Below are 23,333 nucleotides of genomic sequence, written 5' to 3'. Positions count from 1 at the left end.
TTGATTAATAATTTTAAAAAATGCCCTCTTTGATCATGCATTCAACCACTTTAAAAGAAAAAATCCCTGAGTGCACACCCTAATGAATATAAATGAAGATGGTATATATTTTTAGAAATAACTGTTGAAATACAGTACAGTACCAAGAATGTGAAACAGAAGGGTGGAGGAGTAATCCAGGGGAAGGACTATCTATCTATCTATCTATCTATCTATCTATCTATCTATCTATCTATCTAATCTATCTTGTCAAGTCCCGACCACTGTTGTGAGTCGCAAAACAGTGGAAGAATAACAAGACTGAAACAACCGCCCCCCCCCAATGTATGGAAGCATGGGCTTGGCCAATGGGGAACTGCGCCCCCATCAAGTAAAACAATAGAAATACTCAACTAACTGACCAATCACGTCGGTTCTGCCCCTCCCCCCACAAAAGTCCTGGGTACGTCCATGTATGCAAGTTAATATTCCAATCGCCCCCGCGCACACATTCGGACCCGTTTGCAATATAAAGCCCCTTACTCTCTGAGTAGACGTGTACTGTAATAGGATTGTGCTGATAAAATACTTTTCAACCCAAAAATAGTTTTCTGTTGCATTTCATTGTTCTTTAAGGATACTGTAGAGTCTGGGCATTTCGTAAACTGCTCCATCATATACCTGAAACATATTTGTCAACTGTTTCCCTTTTCTTGCGAGGAATCCTATTCGAAATAAGGGGATTTCCCTTAAAAAAAGGGAAACGTTGACAGCTATGACCTGAAAACCAGTATATAGAGGTTAAAATAAGGAAGAAGTGCCTTCAGAATGGCGCAATTGCGGGGCCGGGCAGCGGTGCTGAGGGGGAGTGTGTCGAGGCAGTCAATACGACAGCGCAATAAAAATCAAACTCAGAAAGTATTGGCAAGCGAAGGGCAGAAGCTTCCGCCGAGCGTCGTCTCCCGTCTGAGCATGCGCGCTTCCCGCGGCGCTTCATGTCCGTTTCCCCCTTCGCTCTGTGGCCTGCTTCGGGAGACTGGCGCATGCGTGCTGAAGAGGAAGCGATTCATCCCCACGGTTCCAGGAGCGGGACCCGGACCGGGTGCGGCCCCGCCGCTGGGGCGATGGGCTGAGCCTGAGCTGGGGAAGTCCGCAGTTGCCGGCGGGCAACGAGCGGCCAGGCAGCGGCGGCAGCGTCTCCTCCTCGTCCTCCTGTCCGAGGATGGAGAGAGCTATGGAGCAGCTCAACCGCCTCACCAGGTCCCTGCGCCGCGCCCGCACCGTCGAGCTGCCCGAAGGTGAGCGAAGGGGGGCGGCAGTGGAGGGGAGCTTGGCGGAGGTCGGGGAGCAAGCGTTGGGTGGAAGGCGGCGAGCGGGGACCTCGATGAGGGCTGGCAGCTTGGATAGGAGGAAGAATCCTCTGGGGAGAAGGGAAAGGCGACTCCTTAAACACGAGGGGACACTTTCTCAGTCCCGGAGCCTCGAGGCTTTACGGCACAAAAGTTGTGGCCTCCAGCCTCGGAGTCCTTTCCTCCTAATCCCGGGTGTGTAGGGAGCCCACTCTCGCCGGCGTTGCTTCTTTAGGAGGGGGATGCACTCTGTGCATTCTCAGAGGCGCTCTGGCGACTGTTCCCGGGTTCCAACCGGTGGTGATTTCTTGAGAGCGAGACCAGAGCAGCGCTGGAAGCATGTGTGTGCGCGCGCGCGAGATGAATCTGTTTCCAGATGGTTTCTCTTCGAGAGTGGACGGAGTGTCGCTCCCAGAATCAGGGTTTCAACAGGGGATGTGTTTCTGGTGCCAGGTTTCAGCGCTGGGATGTGTGAAGTAGGGCTAGTGGCACATGTGTGATATATACAGTAAGGTTTTGGTGTCCAGTCCTTGCTGGTTTTTTTCAGACGAGGGTGGACAGACTTCAGGCATCACAGATCTGCTTGGTTTGTTTTTGTACTAAAAACCCAGGACCTACCAAACAGAGTTAGGCGCAGGAGACAAGCAGTTCTACATAAACAAGAGAGTGCCTCTGAGCATATTCTGAACCTAGGAATTTTCTTTCCGTATCAGAATGTGACTGAGTTTAGTCCTTTCACATAAATTCCAGCCCTAGTTTGTTTTCTTCATTTCAGTAGCCTAGTGAAAAGGTGTTTTATTAATGCTGCTGGGAAACAGTGTTGTTAAAGGGCTTCCTAATCTGCCTACAAAGTATAAGCATCAGCCTAGCAACTGTGAGCAACTGTTTTCCAGGGCATGCAGGGAATAGGAGTATGTAAGGATGCAGTCTGGGTTTCTTCTAGTAATCAATATTTAATAGTATGGCTATTGACAAAAATGTGTGCGCAAATTTTGCTGATGTGTTCTATGAGTTACAAGCTTGAGTAATGGTCAGGTGGTGGTGTGGAATGTTAGAAGGCAAGTGAAAGGTGGAATTAAGGGTAGAATATTTTGCTAAGTTTGTGCCTCCATATGTGACATAATTATAATTTAATTTCTACACAGATAACGAAACTGCTGTTTACACTTTAATGCCAATGGTAATGGCTGACCAACATAGGTGAGTCTTCATATCTAAACAGTGGATCTACAGTAGCACCATTTTTTTTTTATAGTGTGGTATATATATACACATTTGTTTCATTTTGAAATCAGGTCAGGTTTATTTTGCCCTAATAGTACCAGGCCTGAAACTTATTGTTTTTCATGAGCAAGCATAAACAAGCTGGATGAAAGGCTTTTTGGCTAAGCTGAGTTCGGAAGAAACACACATGTTAAATCAACTGTGTTTCTCTGGTGATATTTCTCCCAAAACAGAGGAATTCTTTCTTAGTAACTACACACACAGGGTCAGTGTATAGCCCTTGCCCAATTCCCTAGTACAGGATACAGTTTACACAAGGATGATTCGAACTCACTTCCAAATAGTAAGTACCTATTTGATTTGAGGGAGAAGAAAGAAATTGAAGAAGAAAGAGGAAATTAAATTAGAAATAATAATTTTCTAGTGAATACTTATGTTGTACAAATTGACTCACCTTTTTTAGGATTGATGTTTAAACTTCAGAGGCTTAACAGGTAATGCATTCAATAGTGACATGAAAATAGATTGTTTTCTTTTTAGGAAGTCAATTTACCTAATTTCTATGTGCAGCTATGGGAGCATAAATTCTCTTGAAGTATTTCTACTGAAGCTATTAAATATGGCTGGTTCCTATGTTTATATTGTGTAGTAGTTTGGAGTTTCTGTTTTCTTCTTCTGTGATGTGGCACACACAGCAGACAGCTGCCCGTTATTACGAGTAGTTGAAAACACAGATATTTTGCTAAATAAAATGAACCTTTTGCTTTAGATCTGTTTCAGAGTTGCTTTCAAATTCGAAGTTTGATGTCAATTATGCATTTGGACGTGTGAAGAGGAGCTTGCTTCATATTGCAGCTAAGTAAGCCAACTTTCCAAAGCCCGGCGAATGTTACAGTGTAAAAGGCAGATTTACATTAGTTTTCTAGATTGCTGTTTCTTGCTTTAAGTTTATTACTATTTTTGTCTGTCATGTTGAATGTGCTTGGCTGTAATGGTGCATATAAAACATAAGAAAGAACCCTGTTGTTGCCATAACAAATGCTTATTTAGTACAGCACTTTGTGATCCCAGCAGCTGGTATTCAGGACTAATCCAGCTATCATTCCTAGTAGCTATAGATGGTGTTACCGTCCATGGATTTGTCTAATCCCTAAAACCACAGAGCCTAGGGCTTGCCAATCAGAAGGTCAGCGGTTCGAATTCCCGCGATGGGGTGAGCTCCCGTTGCTCAGTCCCTGCTCCTGCCAATCTAGCAGTTCGAAAGCACACAGTGCAAGTAGATAAATAGGTACAGCTCTGGCGGGAAGGTAAACGGTGTTTCCGTGCGCTGCTCTGGTTCTCCAGAAGCGGCTTAGTCATGCTGGCCACATGACCCGGAAGCTGTACGCCGGCTCCCTTGGCCAGTAAAGCAAGATGAGTGCCGCAACCCAGAGTCGGCCACGACTGGACCTAACAGCCAGGGGTCCCTTTACCTTTAAGTTGGAGGCTGCAGTGTGTGGTTCATCTTTTCCACTATATAGATTAGTTTCCCCCAACTTGGTGCTCTCCAGACAGTTTTGGACTATGGTCATTGATTATGGGAGTTGGGCTATAATTCCCATCATCCCTCACCATTGGCCATGATGACTGGGGTAGATGGGAATTGTAGTTCAACCTTGGCAGGGCCACAGGTTAACATTGATTCTGCTTTACATAATGCTGTTTGTAATGGAAGTTATCTTTTTCTAGCCAAGCTGCTTTAACCTTTTGTTAAAACCTTTCTAACCTCTTTCCACAGCTGTGGATCAGTTGAATGCCTAGTTCTACTGTTAAAGAAAGGTGCAAACCCTAACTATCAAGACATTTCAGGGTGCACTTCACTTCATTTGGCTGCTAGAAATGGGTAAGAGATGCATCTTTTTACATTTAGCTTTTTATTCCTAAATTGAATAGTCTTTCAATAATAGTAGTTCTTCTGTCCTACAGAAGCTCTGTAGCCAAGCAGAAGCCACATTTGTTTCATTGCTCCACAGACTGAATTGGGAGTCACAAGTGGCTTTTGTGGCTACGAGTGCTTATGCCCAGCTGTTTGGACCAGGAGAGCCTGGTCTTAGTTGTTTATGCCATGTTATCTTTTGCCCTGATATACATTTAATAAACAACATAAGTTCAGTTTGTGTAATTTTAAAAAAATGAAAATAATAATGAAAGTCAGGTCTCCAGGTACACAGACCACCCTACGGAATGCCTAGCTTGCAGAATATGTAATTTGCTTTTTACGGGTCACTTTCTAATCATGCCATGTGCAATAAAATTCCAGCCCTAAGAAACAAGGGAGGAAGCTGAGGAAGTCTTGTTTTATTGGGCTTGTGGCCAATACGTAATTTGTTTTCCACACAGCCAGAAGAAATGTATGAGCAAGCTGCTAGAGTACAGCGCTGATGTCAACATTTGTAATAATGAGGGCCTGACAGCAGTAAGTCGTGCAATTTTGTTCCTATTACCCTTCACTTAAATATTGCCATTCTATGATCATCCCTAAACTTGCTTATTTCACTGCTTGACCTTCTTCCGATAATCAAGAAATGTAATGAGCTGTACTTACAGTCCTTGGTAGTTAATGGAAATAATACATCTTGTGTTCTGAAAATTGTATTTCTGGCTGGTGATGCTGAATTGCTGTTTAATCTGTAAAATATGTTCATGTGCGCCGGGTTGTACTATTTAAAAATGCAGCCTTCTGCAGTGACTTCTTACTGTAAAGATTTGACTTGGCATGTGATGTGAAACTAATGTCATAATCTACAATGATGCATGGACTGGTGCAGCAATTTCCCCCCATCCATTATGCTCAAAATTTTGTGCTGTTTTGTTTTTTAGATCACCACCACCAAATCCTTAGTCTTTTACCTTATTTGAAGTAAAATACAACTATGAGAGGTTAATAATGGTTTTGCCATGAACACTTCAGCTGGGAATCAGAGTGCCTGTTGTTTGCAGGTGCTCTGAGTGCCTTAAGACAGTAGCACCCAAACAAGCCACTGGCCACCAGAGGGAAGTGCCTGTGAGGAGGGGAGTGCCAGCTTAACTGCTACTGGGCAAAGGGTCTTGAATGGGCTTTGCCCAATGATGCTTGGGTAAGAAGTTTCTCTGTGTGACTTCTCTATTACACTGCCCCCTCATCTTCAGCAGCAATCTCACTTGCCAGAATTCAGGAGAGAGTGGCGGAGAGGATGGGGGGAGCAGTGGATTGGCAGAATCTCCTGGTCCCAGTAAGAAGTAACACCACTGTAAGCAACAGTGCAGTGCTCAATCTCATGCATTGTGATTACAAGCAAGCATCTCCCACTGTCCCTTTCTGGTCTGGAGCTGGAAAGGTTGATAGGTGGGCCTTTTCCTGGTTTGGCTGCCAAGCTCCAGCCTTCCTCCCAATCTCGGAACTGTGGAGGTGGCGGGGATAACTGTTGGAATGATTTCCATCTATCTCTGCAGCTTTAAAGTTGGGTAAAGTTTGCTCATCATGCTCACTCGCCTTGCTATTAGCACTGCTAAGGAATAGAATGGTGACAGCAGTCATGAAATTAAAAGACGCCTGCTTCTTGGGAGAAAAGCAATGACAAACCTAGACAGCATCTTAAAAAGCAGAGACATCACATTGCCGACAAAGGTACGTATTCTTAAAGCTAAAGCTTTCCCAGTAGTGATGTGTGGAAGTGAGAGCTGGACCATAAAGAAGGCTGATCGCCGAAGAATTGATGCTTCTGAATTATGGTGCTGGTGGAGACTCCTGAGAGTCCCATGGACTGCAGGAAGATCAATCCTATCCATTCTGAAGGAAATCAGCCCTGAGTGCTTAATGGAAGGACAGATCCTGAAACTGAGGCTCCAGTACTTTGGCCACCTCATGAGAAGACTCCCTGGAAAAGACCCTGATGTTGGGAAAGATTGAGGGCACAAGGAGAAGGGGACAACAGAGGACGAGATGGATGGACAGTGTTCTCAAAGCTACCAGCATGAGTTTGACCAAACTGCGGCAGGCAGTGGAAGACAGGAGTGCCGGGTGTGCTCTGGTCCATGGGGTCTCGAAGAGTCGGACATGACTAAACGACTAAACAACAACAACAAAGGAATAGAATAGGCATGCTGTTGAATGTTAGTTTCCTTGGGTGGGGTGGCAAGCATTGTTGGAACAGCTGGGCTAGGTAGATGTTGAGCTTTACCTGGCAAGGACTCTGTATAAAGACAGACAAGGGCAAATGCAGAAGTTGGATGTCATTAAACTCTTGCCATTTGTTCTAGATGAAAAGAGTTTGCAATGTGAGTATGGGAGTTCAAAGAGCCAGTGTGGCATACTGGTTAGAGTGTTGGACTTGGGAGAAATTCACTTGAAGCTCACTAGGCCAGTGATCTTAGGCTAGTCACTGTGCCAGTCTAACTTAACTCATGTTACTGTTGTGTTCATGAAATATTGCACTTGTGTAGAGAATACCATGTACAGCAGGTTTGGAGAAAGGTGGGATATAAGTTTAAGGTAATTGAAAAAAAGCCCCCGTGGTGTTCCTGGAGCATCCCCTTTTTCATAGGGTATGTCTTCGATTGCAACCCTCTGCATGCATGTTGAAATCTGGATGTCCTGTGTTTCTGGTATGTTTGTTTTCCTAAAGGAAGAGGAAAATGTGTTCCTTGCCTGGTGCAGGTTTCTGTGAGTCCCTCTTTCATGCACTGTTGGAAATTTCAAGTTATTAAGAGTGCTTGTTGATTCAATACTGATGAATATTAAGCCATTGATTGGCACCTAAATCCCTTTTATAGGATTGCAAATAACATTAATACTAATATTTCCCTTTCCTTCAAATTTCATTATTTAGATTTATTGAATTTACTTGCTGAATGTATTTCTCTCCCTGGTCGACGTTTTGTTTTTCGTATCCAGATCCATTGGCTTGCTGTGAATGGGCGAACAGAACTGCTTCACGATCTTGTACAGCATGTTACCAATGTAGATGTTGAAGATGCGATGGGGCAGACAGCACTTCATGTGGCTTGCCAAAATGGCCACAAGACGGTAGGCTGATGAGCAAAACTTACAATTTTAAGGGCTTGCAATGTAAGTATTTTGTGGCAAAGAGGCCCATTAACAGGGAACATCAAGTGTTTGGACTCTCAGCTGATGGTACTCCTAAGGAATTGCTTGTTCTTGTAGTTCTTTCGCTTCTGCTTAGAAACGGCTTTATAGTGCAGCTGGTTCTGTAATAGGCTAATGAGTTACTTAGGAGATGACATATTTTTCTGCATCATTGTTTCATGAATGCCTTTTACAAAAGTTAATTAATTGGGACCAGTCTAATAATTAGGAATACATAGTTGATTTTAATAGGCTTCGGTTGGAAACTAGATTTATACACATACTTAATGACGTATTCTACAAGGGCCCAAATTCAGTTGGGTGAAATTCAGTTGTTAATTCAGAATTGGTCCCCTTGGAATTAGTGAATAATAAATCTGTGCTGTTAAACTTGAAAATGTAGGTGGTAGAGAAATTACCGTATTTTTCGCCCCATAGGACGCACCTAGATTTTTTGGGGGGAAATAAAGAAAAAAAAAATTCCCCCCCCCCCCAGGCATGGGGCTGGTGCAGGGGAAGCCCGAGCTTCCCCCGACCCCAGCCCCCAGAACAGGCTGCTGCCTGCAAGCCTTGCGAGCCCGGCGGGACCTCCCGGCTTGCAGACATCTGCCCGAAGCACGGGGCGTGCTCCGCAGCGCGCCCCATTCTTCGGGCTGCAGGCTGCCACCCGCAAGCCTTGTGAGCCCGGTGGGACCTCCCGCCGGGCGCGCGAGGCTTGCGGATAGCTTCCTGAAGTCTGGAGAGCGAGATGGGTCGGTGCGCACCTATGCCTCTCGCTCTCCAGGCTTCAGCGAAAGCCTGCATTCGCCCCATAAGACGCACACACATTTCCCCTTCATTTATGGAGGGGAAAAAGTGCGTCCTATGGGGCGAAAAATACGGTAAATCTGTAAGTTGAACTAGTTTTTTAAAAAATATGCCACTGTAAATGATATATTTTCTGCTTTTTTTGGGGGGGGGGTAACTTTAAGAAGTAACAGTACAATCCTAGATGTGTATACTTGGAAGTAAGTTGTAGTGAATTCCCCTAATCCTAAATAAATGGGATAGGAATGCAGTTCAATTGTGCATATTTGTAGATTAACTTCATTCAGGTTTTTTTTCCTTCCCAAAAGACAGTTCAATGTCTTCTGGATAGTGGTGCAGATATCAACAGGCCCAACGTTTCGGGAGCAACTCCACTCTACTTTGCTTGCAGGTATGGTTTGTTTGTTTTAAAATTACTTTATTAAATGTTGGAAGTTCATAATATCTGAGGAAATCAGGGGAATGTTGCTTTAGGTTTGCAAAATCTGTTTTTCACTACGAGGATCCCTGAATAACCTTGTATTAATCACTCTCTTGGCTTTTTTGAACCTGTTAATCTTGCATGGTACTGAATCAGGCTCGTGGCACACACAGCTTGGTAGTGGATGCTCTGACTGACGCAGAGGTCATTCCTGGCCTTGCTAACAGAGGTTCTTTCAAATGGAGATGCCAGGGTTTGCTGCTGGGACCTTGTGCATGCCAACCAGGCGCTCTGCCACTGAGTTAACTGAACTATGGTTCTTGGCTGGAGCTTAATTTTTTTATTTAATGCCATAATCAAAGTGTGATGTAGACCATGGGTAGGCAAATTAAGGTCTGCAGGCCGGATCAGGCCCAATTGCCTTCTGGATCCGGCCCATGGACGGTCCAGGGATCACCAGCGCACACATTCTTTCCCTCTCCCTCCTTCTCCCTCACATGCCGGCGCCTCCTCCCTCCCTCCTCCCGGCTTCTCTCTGCCCTGCCTAGAGGAGGAAGGGGGCTGGGCTTTGTTGGTGCCAGCAGCAACAGCGCTCAAGTGGCTGCCATTTTAAGCAGCTCCTCTCCGGAGCCCTTTCGCGAGCCGCTCATCTTCCTGCCCCTGCTGCCAGCCCCTGCAAGACACAGGTATGCAGCCACCGGGGCTCATGTTGCTCTTGCATCATTCCCCCCCTGAAAATATAGTCTGGCCCCTCACAAGGTTTGAGGGACAGTGGACCAGCCCCCTGTTGAAAAAGTTTGCTTACTCCTGATGTAGACCATTACACTGTACTGAGAATTTATAAATATTATAAACATTGAATCAGCACTCACTCAGTGTTTTTCAGTGTATTCTCATCAAATGCATTAAACTTCTTAGGGGGTGCAGAGTGGAATATGGGATCTTCTTTCCCTAAGTCCAAGGTTTAAACATCCCAAGAAAATCATATCTAGGACTTCTTGAAGTCTTATGTTTTCTTCTTTTTAAAATGTTTATTTCCCCCTCCTTTTGGTTGTAAGTATCATTTATATTTGAAAGCTAGACAGAATTTATAAACACCTTGCTTCTGTTTGCTGATCCAAACAATTCCCTTGCTGCTTCTGATTTATATTTAGAAAATCTTGAACACCCTTCAGTCAAGTGCCCTTAATACTTCTTTCATTTTTGAAATATTGCGTGGATTCAGGAAGGCAGGCTAATAGAACACGCACTGAATGAATCTTATAACTTCTTTATGATTTATTTAGCCATGGCCAAAGAGACACTGCACAGATCCTTTTGATGAGAGGAGCCAAATATTTGCCAGACAAAAATGGGGTCACACCACTTGATCTTTGTGTACAGGTACAAATTTGCTTCAGGTTTACATATCTTGCTTAAAACTGCTGTTAAGTGCCATTGTAACCTTTACCTGTTAGTTGGAGGGTGGTGTTGGAGGGTAGTGTTGTAAGTGGCTGTTGTTTCCTGTTTCTGTGCAACGGTAAAAATTATGTCTCTTCTCTGCTTTCCCCTTTGCCCAAGCAGAATGTGTAGGTTTCTGATGCAAGAGGAGCGTATTCAATGTACCACAGGGAGATGCATGACTTGCCCTCCATGTATTAGTTTGGGCCTGGAAACATGGAAAGAGGATTCATGAGTCACTTGTGCATCATGTGTCAGTTCCACATCCTAATATACAAAGCCCTAATTAGATTATATGCCTCCAGTTAGAGGCTTCTGTGTTCTGTGCAGTGCCTGTGATATTACTGAATCTAAGCAGATGTTAAATTCTTATGAAGTAACTCTTAGAACTCAAATCTGAACGCCGGGAGTAATTGTGTGCAGAGTTCTGCCTTGAATGATATTTCATCTAATCCTAGTCAATGAAATAAATGATTACATGGAAATTAGGTCCCCCCCACCAATGCTGAATTCAGCCATTAATGTATTCATTAAAAAATGCCACACTGGAGTTCTAAGTCCAACATTTTATATTAATTAAGCTTTTTATTATTTTAAGGCATTTATACTGCTTTACATATACACAGTATCCAAAGTGGTGTACAGTCGTGCCTTGGAAGTCGGAACAGAATCCGTTCCGGAAGTCCGTTCGACTTCCAAAACATTCGGAAATCAAAGCATGGCCTGCAAAATTAGTTCACAAACCGGAACAGTCACTTCCGGGTTTGTGGCATTCGGGAGCCAAAACGTTCTAGAACTAAGCTGTTTGAAAACCAAGGTACGACTTTATAGCACAATTAAGAAGTAGCATAATCAATAAAATCATGTAAAATCTTAGGACAATCGCAATAGTAATCACAATAAAACAAAATCTTCAGTATCCTCTAGTTGGCAAATGCCTGGATCAACAAGCATGTTTTTAACATGTGTAGAAAACATAGACATCACCTGCCGTATCTCCTTAGGAAGGCTGCTCCACATTTTCTTGGTGTTCTGGAGATGAATTTCTAAGGGTTGTGATATCACCAAGAGGGCCACACCTGCTTATCTCAGTGCACAAGCACGTCTATCAGTAAGGTGTGCTTTCTTTGGGGAGCCAAGTTGTTTAGTTTTCACAATAGAAAGTTCTATAAGGTCCAGATTCAAAGCCAGTTTACACAGTAATTTGGAGTAGAAGTTCTTTATGTGATAGGAAACAAGCAGAAATTGTGCTAATGGGTCCTTGCCTCCTCTTCTCACCCTAAAATACATTATTTGATCTGAGCCTCTATATTCTCTCACACAAATGGACTTCCCTAACTTAAGAGTTGAAAAGGGAAGCTTCAATATTGAGATATGAGTTAGAACACTTGCCCTTATTTTTCACTGCTATTGGTTTTTTTAATTGATCTTGCTTCCTAGTAGCATACCCCTTTAAAATTGTGTCTATGTTTGTGTTTCATTTAATACTCAATGTATTTCAGTTACGCCATTTCCTGAAGGATATGATTTCAATTATTGCTTAAATAAAAATCCTCTCTTTTTCAGGGTGGCTATGGAGAGACTTGCGAAATCCTGATACAGCATCATCCTAGACTTTTCCAAACAATTATTCAAATGACACAGAATGAAGAACTTAGAGAAAACATGGTGAATTCAGTTATCTTCTGATGTTTAGTCTCCAGCCCAATGTGTTAATCAGCTAGGTTTTGCAAATTACAGCAGTTTTTTTTAATTAAAAAAAAGTTTTATTGGTTTTTAAACAAATACAAAAACAAGAACCATTAACCACTTATCCAGCATTCCATCTAATGGTGTTTGCTGTATCCATTGACTTTAGACATAAGCTTACAGATTCAGTGTTCAAACATATTACTTATCTTAACCTCTCCACTAGGAAGATTCAGCAGTTGGTATAACAAGGTCTTGATTTTGGTCGTTAACATAGTTAAAGAAAGAGGTCCACATTTCTTGGAAGGTGTCTCTTTTTGTTATGCGTTTAATTGCCCTCGTGTGTCTGGTGAGATGCTCAAACATTGCTGCATCCCATATAATACTTTAAAAACTATAGCGGTTTGGTGTTAGCCCTACTTGTGTTAGAAATAATTGGTTGACATTGGTTGGTAAGTTTAACAGTTTAAATTACTGTCTGGTGTGATCAAAAATTTTGTGACTGTTCCCCCTCCCTCCTGTATCTAGTTACGGCAAGTCCTAGAACACTTGTCTCAGCAGAATGAAAACCAGTACCTTAAAATTTTGACTAGTCTTGCTGAGGTGGCTACAACAAATGGTCACAAACTACTCAGGTAAGTTGGGCCCTCACCACAAATAATTTATTCTCTTAGGTTTCCTCTGTGTGTGTGTGTGTGTGTGTGTGTGTGTGTGTGGTTTTTCTCCTGCGATGGAATATTTTAACTCCCACCAAAGCACATTTACTTAAACATAGGTTGAAAGGTGCTGACTAATTTGCTTAACCTTCTTAAGTCTTTCCTGCTGTCAGCCAGAAGAAACAAAGGCCGGCCAAATGTGCAACTACATTGGTGGCATTTGTGTATGTGGATACGTAAGATGTACCGTTTCTGCCTGTGTCACTCCCCCTGCCCCATGGTCATTTGGAAAGGGAAAATAGTATGGCAATTGATTGTGTGGCCTGCTGCCATGACCTGAATTCCCTGTTTATAAAATGCGGAGTTGAGGGAACAAAGCAAGACGTCTAAACAATTGATAGGCTGAAGAGCAGAACTGTGGTGCTTTGCCAGTGGAGAATTGATGGGTCTGTGGCTGTAGCTATTTTGAAGATTTTGATTTGGGTCATAAGAAAGTCTCTCCGTTATATTGAAGCATTTCGTGGCTTGTGCTTTCCAGCTTGTCAAGTAATTACGAAGCTCAAATGAAGAGCCTGCTGAGAATCGTGAGGATATTTTGTCATGTCTTTCGACTTGGGCCATCCACTCCCAATAATGGAAATGACATGGGGTACAATGGAAATAAAACTCCAAGAAGCCAAGTGTTCAAGGTCAGAAAAGTAGTTGACGTTATTAGGAAGATAGACCTTAAAGAGATGAATTTCACAAAGCATGCATTCATTAATCAGGCATCTCATGAGGAGGACGTAAGTTTATTGATACCCATTTTAAGTTGGGACCACTTGCTTTTTCTTTATAATCAATGCTTAACTTAACTGATTGCCATATATTTCAAAATGTTTCTCATTTTATTTCCCTCGAGATCATCCTGTGTAGCATGAAACAGAGTGTCCTAAAAATTGCATATCCCAGTCCTAATTGTATAAATATCATTGCTTCTGCTGAAGTGTGATCGATATGATAGCCATAGCTGTCAACTTACAGATTTGAAAATAAGGGACCAGCGGCCTCGAAAATAAGGGATCAGCAGTCAAAATAAGGGATTTTGCTTACCCGGCTCCTCACGGTGCACCCCTGAGGGGGAAAAGGGAGAGACGGACACGCGACAGCTTGTGCGCGCTCTCTCTCACGTGGCGGAGGACCCCAAGCCGCTGCTTCCCTCCCGAGCCGGGCGAGCTTGAAACCCGGGAAAATTAAGGGACATCATGAATAAGGGACAGCAGCAGGGCACGGCGCTGGGATAAGGGAGTTTCCCGCCAAATAAGGGACGGTTGACAGCTATGATGATAGCCTTACTTTAGGAAACACTTGGAATTTTGTGTGCTTGATTTTTCTGCAAACCCCTCATGTTGTGTTTATAGAGAGACTGAACAAGTGGGTCTACTGTGATCGAGACCTTGTTGCTAAACTGTAGACCTTTTTAGTTATGGATCTCTTTTTCCTCTTTTCATAAAATCTAAGGTCATTTTCTTGCACATGTATGAGTGGAAGGAGAGCTGCTTTTCTTTGCTGCCTCTGAGAAATGTGTGGGTACCACAACCACATGGACAATCTTTATCACAAGAGTTTTCTTACTCAAAAGGCTTCAAATACTGTCCCCATACTTGCTATGGTGGAAGTCAATCCTCTTTTTGCCCTTTTCCCTGTTATATTTAGTGACACATAAGATACAAGTATGGCAACTGCAATATTTCTTCATACAACCGTTAATATGGATATAATTATAGGCCTCCAAAACCTGTTGCCAAATTTGTCTTTCGGGACTACACAGTTTTTGAGCACACTCAAAACATATGAAGTGCTATGTTAGTTAGTACTTCATAGGAATAAGCTTATCATTGGGTCAGCAAGACTCACGGGTAGCAGATTATCTTGTCTGCGAGTTTAAAATCTTAGTGGGGAAAAGAGAAAAAACCAGCAAGGGAGGGAGAAAGTAAATGTAAAAAGTTACACCGTGCGAAACTATAGGAAAACAAGAGGAATAGGCAAAAATAACTTTCTCCTAGAAACACAAATGGATAGGAATTTGATAAAAATCCTCTTTTTACATAAAAAATTAGAATTTTGTTTAGGAGTGAATACCTAAGAAATCTGAAGTATAAAATAAGGCATGCTTATTGGAAGCTTACATTTCCCTCTAAATCTTTAAAGTAACGTTTTCTGATTTTTGCTCTGGCATTCTTTCTGCAAAACCTCAAGCCTATTCACAGAAAAATGGAAATATTTAAAGTGGTAGGAGTTTGTCTTGGTCACTTCTTACCTTGTGCTAACTTTAAGTTCTGGTCTGTGGTCTATTCAAGGCTATGACTGGATTCTGGTTGTCATTTGGTGCAGGGTGTGGTGTTCATAAAACCAGCATAACCCATAATGAAGGCTTGATTTATACCTTTGGGGATCTCTGTAGCCCTTCTATCTGCTTAGCAATAGTCTGCGTACTAACTATTAGCAACAATATGAAATGATTTTTTTTGGCAAAACCATAATGTCAGCATGGCTTTTAATCAAATTGACTATTTTCCTTTGTAGATGCTCCATAGAGATTGAGGATATGGGAGAAAACTTGTTTCATTTTTTAAAAATATAGCTTTACTAGAATCCTAATAGCTTCTCTATAGTAATCTGCAAATACATCTGTTGGTCTGCTTTAAATTCAGTTTCTCTTGTGCTTTGCAGCCTCTGGAATTACTCTGGCACTCATTAGATGAATGGTTAGCTCTAATATCTGCAGAACTGATGAAAAACAAAAGAGACTCTGCCAATATCACTTCTATTTTACTGAAGCAAAAGGGACCAGATCAACAAGATGGCGCTCCTACACATATATTTGATGTTGCCGCATCAGAGAAGAGCACAGCATTACCTATGGACATGGGGGACCCTAAAATGTATGACGTTGGCAGTACGCAAGAAGCTTATGCAGATTGCCAGGATGTTATTTCTGTGACAGCAAACCGGCTGAGTGCTGTCATTCAAGCATTTTATATGTGTTGCTCCTGTCAGATGCCTCAAGGGTAAGAAGCCTCAGACATGCACACCTTTTCTTTGACACATTCCAGATCCATAATGCTTTCTTTCTTGCTTTTTTCTTTTAAAAGGCTGAAATGTCGGCTGTAAACCTGAGGTTAGAAAAGGGATGGGAAGCCATGTTCTAGATTTTGTTGGACTCCACTCCTGGCCAGCAAGGCTGGTGTTCAGGGATTATTGTATTTATAGTCCAACAACATCTGGAACGTCACAGCTTTCTCTTTACTGGGGTACAATAGGCCCTTATGGAGCGTTCAGCAATCATGGTGTAGCAATAAGTCATTTTGTGCAGGTTCAAATAGCTTCCTGCGGCTTCCTACTTTTTTGGACCAGCTGTTCCCAACAGTTCCTACCATCCCTCACAACTTTCCAGTTTCTAATTCTCCCCAAATTGGCTGAACCTCATTAAAGTTTTTCATTACACTGGTTGTTGCTTCATGGACTATAGTTTTTCCAGCACAGGCACGAGACAGGACTTTTACAGAAAGTGTTGTTTAACCTGAAACATTTGTTCCACCTTTTTATTTGAGAAGAGAAAAAGGCACCCTCAATAAAAAGCTGGCAGTCTAGCAAGTAACAGCCCTCTTTTATGGAGAGCAGGTATCTTTGACAAAAGGAGTCATTGGATAACTTAAATTATAAATTGGCTTGTGTAAACTTTTACTGTTACTACAAAGAACATGATAGTTACACAAATTAGCCTTTCTCATGTAGGACTGATCTAGACCAATTATGAGGCTAAGGAAATGCAGGCCTGACTGCATAGGAATGTGTTAGTGATTTTTCACTTCTGCAGTGCCTGGGGGAAAAGTATGTATCTTCCCATCTTTTCATGTATTGTGGAAAGCTGAGCAGATGGCCTTTCTGTTATCTGTATCACTGGAATACAAGGTCAGAAAAACATACTCCACATATCTGTACTTCCAGGGCCCCATCTGTGTATGTTCAGTCGAATGTGATGCCAGCAGAATTCTAGAATATTGTTGGAAATACAGTGGTACCTCAGGTTACATATGCTTCAGGTTACAGACTCCGCTAACCCAGAACTAGTACCTCAGGTTAAGAACTTTGCTTCAGGATGTGAACAGAAATCGGGCTCCGGGGGCGAGGCAGCAGCAGGAGACCCCATTAGCTAAAGTGGTGCTTCGGGTCCAGAACAGTTTCAGGTTAAGAACGGACCTCCGGAACGAATTAAGTACTTAACCCGAGGTACCACTGTAAAAACTAGCGCTCAAGGCTTTTTTGTTTCATTTTTAAAGTATATTTTTAAACACATTTCAGGGTTCAAAGAATTGGCTGGGGTGGGTGGGAAGCATTTTTAAATTTTAGTGGTTTAGTGAAGGAGAGTCACTAAACCACTACAATTTCTGGTCCAAATGTCTGAAGCCATAGTAACTGGAGGCTACAGGAGACATTTGCATACTCTTTTTTCTCCAAAGAACTCAGTGTGATTTATGTGGTGTTGGTTCCCATTGCTCACTATAATCCTGTGTTACTGTATTAAAGTTTGAGACTCTGTCTTGTTCAGGGTCTGATGCTTGTTAAAATTATATCTTTTGTTAGATTGCTGCAGGGGGTTGAGGTCCCCCCCCCACTATAAAAACAGCTTCTCTAATCTGAAATGAGTGATTTTAAGAAAGCTGCTCCAGACTAAATTGTTTGGATTGCCTCCTGGAAAAGATAATGCTGTGATGGGTTGTTGTCTTTAGATCTGGATACTTTGTTAATCTGATTTTTTTAATTGCAGAATGACATCTCCTCGCTTCATAGAGTTTGTCTGCAAACACGACAATGTTCTTAAATGCTTTGTAAACCGGTATGTCACCAGAAATTAACATTTTCATGAATATTTCCCATGAGATTAAAAACTTCAGTCTAATGGACTGAGTTTGTGGAACTTGGTGTGTTGTATAAAACACCATGCTTCATATTCCAGTACTACTCCATACATTCGTCTGCTGTTCTGAATGCTATAGTTCACCATAGGGTAGCACTGAATGTGAGAGTTATCATTTTCGTAATATGTTCACTACTATTAGATCTCTTATCACATTTGTTTTATATTCAGGATGAAACGGAAGTCAACCACTTCTGTCTATTTCTGTGCTATTATTTCATTTGTGAGGACTTACTCTTTTGGAATCACAGGGGTAATATTTGCACACCCTCCGTAATGTGTGCATGTTTAAGAGGAATAATAATTTCTTCAAAACTGGGCATGTTTCTTAATCTTAATATTTTTTTCCAGAAATCCCAAAATTATTTTTGATCACTTCCACTTTCTTCTTGAGTGTCCCGAACTCATGTCCAGATTCATGCACATCATAAAAGCACAAGTGAGTGTTGAAAACATATTTAATGTGCAATACAATCTGTGGCTTAATTTCTAAAACATATATATTAAAGGTACATATTTCAGTTTGCAAAAAACCATGTGGGTTAGAAGCCAGAAATGAAGCTAAATTTATAAATATGCTATTCACCTTCATTTAGGTTTATTGGTACATCTAATCCACTGATTGGAAAAATGATGACTGATACAATAGTTTAATTTTATTATTTACATCTTGTTGAGAGAGAGAGACTATTCCCATTTCACACCTCTGGGAGACTGAGCCATATTGACTTGCTGAAAAGCTAGCCATATCTATATTCTGAAGTAAATTTAATTTTTAAACCATATATACTTCAATTCAAATGAACAAAATTCTTTATGGTCCTGTCTTTCATTATAATGTTGTGTGAAAGAAAGCATTGTAAGTTACATGTTTTTCCCAGATGAGGAACCTTGGTTGAGAGAGGAAGACTTGTTATTCAGTGAGTTATCCTGACCTGAGATTTTAATTGAATTGGATTCAGTGTACTGCATGCCTACGGGAGCTTTGAGCATCAGCCTGCTATACCACTAGGAAAATACCTTTGTAAACTGAGGAAGTTTTAAAAAGTATCTTTGGCCTATTGCTATCCCAAGTTGTTAAGAGAATCAGTCAAAAATTCCACTGGACTAACACAAAGGAAGGCTCTTCTGGATCCTGGCCTATTACTCGGTTTAACCCTTTAATTCCTTCCTGTTTCATGATACATCTGACACACTTGGTCTTGTGTGTGTTTTTCCTCCACTTAGCCCTTTAAAGATCGCTGTGAATGGTTTTATGAGCACTTGCATTCAGGGCAGCCAGACTCGGACATGGTTCATAGGCCAGTGAATGAAAATGATATTCTGCTGGTCCACAGAGGTAAGGAATTTCACTCGAGCCATCCTCTCTATTCAAAACCATTCTGTGCAGACAAAAGTAAAGGAATTAATTGGTTTTCATATTTAGATTCTATTTTTAGGAGCAGCTGCGAAGTTGTATCTAAAGCAAATTGTGCAAAGCTGAAACAGGGAATTGCTGTCCGTTTCCATGGCGAAGAAGGCATGGTGAGTGTAATTGTATATAATGTGTAAAAGCATTGTTTTTATCAGATGCATTTTAAAATAGGATAGCAGTTCTGAAACTCTCATAGCAAGTCTAAGCTAAGTAGGGGGGAAAACCTACCTGGGCCTGTTTGCTCACTGATGGATATGCCAGGCTCTGATGTAGATAGATCAAGACAGGAAAATGTCTGAAAGCAAAGACCTTGCAGAGTAAATGCTTATCAGAAGAATAGTGTATCACTTTTAGGGCTTTTGCTGTTGGTTGTGAATAGCACAACTGTTCGTGATAGTAGTTTGCAGACCCTTGCGAGTATTGATTCACCATTTTCTATACCAGGCACCCACAAACTTGGCCCTCCAGATGTTTTGGGACTACAATTCCCATCATCCCTGACCACTGGTCCTGTTAGCTAGGGATGATGGGAATTGTAGTCCCAAAACAGCTGGAGGGCCGAGTTTGGGGATGCCTGTCCTATACCAAGACATACAGAAATGTGCTGGGCAGGATAACACAGTGTAAAAATTTGAGCCATGTTTCTTAAGAAGGATCACAAGACCTGATGGGCTTTTTTTCTCTTAAAAAAATACATTATATGAATTGATATTTTTAACAGAAAAGTATAAGACAGAAAAAAGAATATAGGACAGAAAAAATAGGACAGAAAAACGAATATACAAAACTCTATCTGAAGTATTTCACCTTGTGTTTTGCACACAGGGTCAAGGCGTGGTACGTGAGTGGTTTGATATCTTATCCAATGAGATAGTTAACCCAGATTATGGCCTTTTTACTCAATCAGCTGATGGTAGGTTGGAATCTCCTTTCTCTTACAATAGCTCGAAGCTAATCATGAACAGCAAACCAAGACTGTGCCAGAAATAATCTAAAACTCTCAGAATTTTACATTTGGTTCTCAAAAAGTGTAAGTATGAGCCTTTTAAAAGAGTTCACTTTCTAATGTATAAAGGAGAGGGTTTTGAGATTATACATTCATCCATGCTAGATTTATATTTTTAAATTTTTACATGTATTCAATTATATTCCTTACTTTTTTTCTTTAAACCGCAGCCCACCACGGTTTCCCAAAAATTGCTGCTTTAACACCCTATAGTTTCAAGGTCAAATTGCCAACCTTCAGCCAAAAGCTCCATTTGGCTTATTGATCAATTTCCTGGACTATGTGTTTTCGGTCTGAAGGTGGAACAGATAGTTTTGTGTAATACCTAGTAAAATAATTCTGACACCAGGATCGTTTTTGTGAAAATGGAGATGTAGGAGAAGGAATAATACGTTGGCAACAAGCAAACATTGGGTGATATCCAACAAAGTTGTTCCATTAATGTGAGGGCTTCTGGCTAAGCAATGAAATGTCCTCTTCCTATATTTCCCCACAGTCTGTTCTGGGGTTCCCAAAATCTTCCAGTGCTAATTTGCAGAGCACATGTTGGGAGCAGATAGGGAGGAAAAGTTCTGTTGCACAAATGAAAATCATTGTACTAACATTGGATACTGCCGATTGTTTTTAATAAAAGGTATCTTCCGAGTGAAATTAAATTTACAGTAGTACCTTGGAAGTCGAACGGAATCTGTTCTGGAAGTGTTCGAAAACCAAAGCATGGCTTCTGATTGGCTGCAGGAAGCTCCTGCGGCCAATCGGAAGCCACGGAAGCCCCAGCGGACGTTCGGCTTCCAAAAGAATGTCTGGAAACTGGAAAACTTACTTCTGGGTTTTGATTGTTTGCGAGCCAAAATATTCGAGAAGTAGGCTGTTTGAAAACCAAGGTATGACTGTATAATAGAAATTAAGGTTATATTTCTCAAATTTATTTTATTTAATTTTAACTGCATTTTTTTAAAAAAAGTGGAATTTTGCAGGCTACATTTTCTTTTGTACTGATGCTGAATTACAGAAAACAAATCAAATGTTAGTGTTTTAGAGAGTCTGAAAGCCTGTAAGTGAAACCTAATACTTACATTTTTTTGACAATAGGAACCACTTTCCAGCCAAATAGCAACTCTTCTGTAAATCCTGATCACTTGAACTACTTCAGATTTGCTGGACAGATCTTGGGCTTAGCACTGAATCACAGACAGCTGGTCAACATTTACTTCACAAGGTCATTCTACAAGCATATTCTTGGTATGGTTCCAGCAGTCTTGAATCTTCTCGTGATGCGCAGTGTATCATGCAGTCTGGCTAAAGAGATGTCTTGCACTGTATTTAAATTTCATTCTTACCCCGTTCCTGAGCTCAGCAAGAGTTAGGTTGTTGTAAAGACCCTCCTGTACTAATAGGGATGCTGTGGACCTGAGCAGCAATTTGCAACAGAACTTTTTTTTTTTTTTAAATGAAAACATGCTTTATGTCTGCCCCCGTCCTCCTTTTAGATTTGTTTTGGCTTTTTAATTTAACTTGCTAAACTATTGGGTCAAATTCACACCTGTTGGAATGAATGGGAAAATCAGAGCAGCTGCTAAATTAACAGTTTACTAGAAAACATTTGTTTATGGATTATATGGCTGTTATATATCTGCTATCCCTGCTGTCCTGCACTGTGTCTGTAGATGGCAGTGCTTTACCACAAATAAAACAGAACACAGCAAAAACCGTTCCTGAACTAGCAGGCATGAAGGGATTTTTCTTTGCGTTTTCCCAAGGCATTCCTGTAAACTACCAAGACGTGGCATCTATTGATCCAGAGTATGGCAAGAACTTGCAGTGGATTCTAGATAATGACATCAGTGACTTGGGGCTGGAGCTGACCTTTTCTGTTGAGACGGATGTGTTTGGAGCAATGGAGGAAGTGCCTTTGAAACCAGGGGGTGCAAGTATAATTGTCACGCAAGAAAACAAAGTGAGTCGTTTTGGGTTATATTTGCATTTGACGCCTCTTGACCCTTTCTAGCTGAGACCTGTGGCGGCAGGGTGGTTTTCCATGAAGTATAATGTGCCCTGAACAAAAACAGGACCTATTACTGAGATTGTGCTCCTGTCCTATTTTGACCTCTCCAGAAGACTGAAGCAAAGCAACATTTGAGGCACAGGTACACAGTACGATCTGAATTTCTTGCAGCAAGCCCGCTGGATGAGCCTGTAGCAGCTTGTTCAGAAACATTTCTATATCACTTGCCACATTCATTAAAATCATCATCTGAAACTCACATGCCACAGATACAATCAGAAAATATAGGACAAATGAAGGGGATCGTTGGGGGAAGTCTGAGTAAAGAGAGATGTTTTTAACAAATATCAGAAGAACCCTAGCACATTCTAGAATAGCTGCCAATGTAGAGGGCTTAACTTCATCTGGGTCTTGCTGTGGTTTAGTTAGGGACTCTTCGTGTCCTTAATGTGGATTAAGAACCTCTGATCATGCATAGAGTATCTCTGCTTCACTACCGAGTAACCATACCCAATGCACACAACTGCTCCGAAGCAAGTCCTATTGAATTCATGGGACTTACTCCCAGGCAAAAGGGCAACATGTTTTCTGCCTAAATATCCTTCTCAGGAAGATCTCTGCGTGTGGATATCCATTTTGGTTTTACATTTCCATGCTGAATCTTTTTAGACTACCCACCTGCCATGTTAGCCAACGGCCACTTGGTGTCACTTGGTTGTGTTTTTGGCGCTTTGGATGTTTTCATAATGCAGGACTCTAATTTCTGTTGAAACAAAAGAGAGTTTTGTGCAGGTAATACCTGTTTGTGCTATCCTGTGTCTTGATCTTTTTAATGTTTTATGGTAGCCAAGTAGACTACTATTCTCCACATTGTGCATGAAGATGAACATTCTGGTCGTTGAAGAGTTACCGTATTTTTTGCCCTATAGGACGCACTTTTCTCCCTCCAAAAATGAAGGGGAAATGTGTGTGCGTCCTATGTGGCGAATGCAGGCTCTCGTTCTCCAGGCTTCAGGAAGCTATCCCCCCAGCCCGGCAATCTCCGGGAGCGATGGTGAAGCTGCGCGCAACTTCGCCATCACTCTGGGACCCGTTCTGGGGGCTGAGGTCGGGGGAAGCTCCGGCTTCCCCCGCCCCCAGCCCCGCAAGTTCTGAGAGCGACGGTGAAGCTACGTGCAACTTCGCCATCGCTCTCGGACTCTCCAGGCTTCGTGCAGCTCTCCGCAAGCGGTGGGAGCCCGGCGCTGGGCTCCCACGGCTTGCGGAGACCTGCCTGTTC

At 41.9% G+C, this 23,333-nt stretch overlaps 1 protein-coding gene across 3 annotated transcripts in view; it reads left to right on the top strand.

The window, feature by feature from the left end:
- The first annotated feature begins 1,040 nt into the window (after positions 1-1,040).
- Positions 1,041-23,333, top strand: part of HACE1 (HECT domain and ankyrin repeat containing E3 ubiquitin protein ligase 1) — a 36,906-nt gene continuing 14,613 nt past the window's right edge. The window contains exons 1-19 of one of the 3 annotated variants that reach the window (XM_081186547.1): positions 1,043-1,277; positions 2,474-2,528; positions 3,322-3,411; positions 4,330-4,434; positions 4,932-5,007; positions 7,465-7,596; positions 8,772-8,854; positions 10,171-10,267; positions 11,891-11,992; positions 12,542-12,648; positions 13,208-13,454; positions 15,382-15,719; positions 17,480-17,548; positions 17,981-18,068; positions 18,857-18,968; positions 19,056-19,153; positions 19,869-19,956; positions 21,142-21,291; positions 21,810-22,006. In XM_081186547.1, the coding sequence (XP_081042673.1) occupies positions 1,202-1,277; positions 2,474-2,528; positions 3,322-3,411; positions 4,330-4,434; positions 4,932-5,007; positions 7,465-7,596; positions 8,772-8,854; positions 10,171-10,267; positions 11,891-11,992; positions 12,542-12,648; positions 13,208-13,454; positions 15,382-15,719; positions 17,480-17,548; positions 17,981-18,068; positions 18,857-18,968; positions 19,056-19,153; positions 19,869-19,956; positions 21,142-21,291; positions 21,810-22,006 (2,310 nt within the window). In that variant the 5' untranslated portion in view covers positions 1,043-1,201. Of the gene's footprint in view, positions 1,278-2,473; positions 2,529-3,321; positions 3,412-4,329; positions 4,435-4,931; positions 5,008-7,464; positions 7,597-8,771; positions 8,855-10,170; positions 10,268-11,890; positions 11,993-12,541; positions 12,649-13,207; positions 13,455-15,381; positions 15,720-17,479; positions 17,549-17,980; positions 18,069-18,856; positions 19,154-19,868; positions 19,957-21,141; positions 21,292-21,809; positions 22,007-23,333 lie in introns of all 3 variants that reach the window. The other 2 variants (XM_081186548.1, XM_081186546.1) reach the window with 2 other exon arrangements.

This window comes from Podarcis bocagei (genome assembly GCF_964188305.1).
Source record: "Podarcis bocagei genome assembly, chromosome: 3".
Taxonomy (NCBI): Eukaryota; Metazoa; Chordata; class Lepidosauria; order Squamata; family Lacertidae; genus Podarcis; species Podarcis bocagei.
Note: the sequence above shows the minus strand (reverse complement) of the source record. Positions and strands in the feature narration are given on the sequence as shown.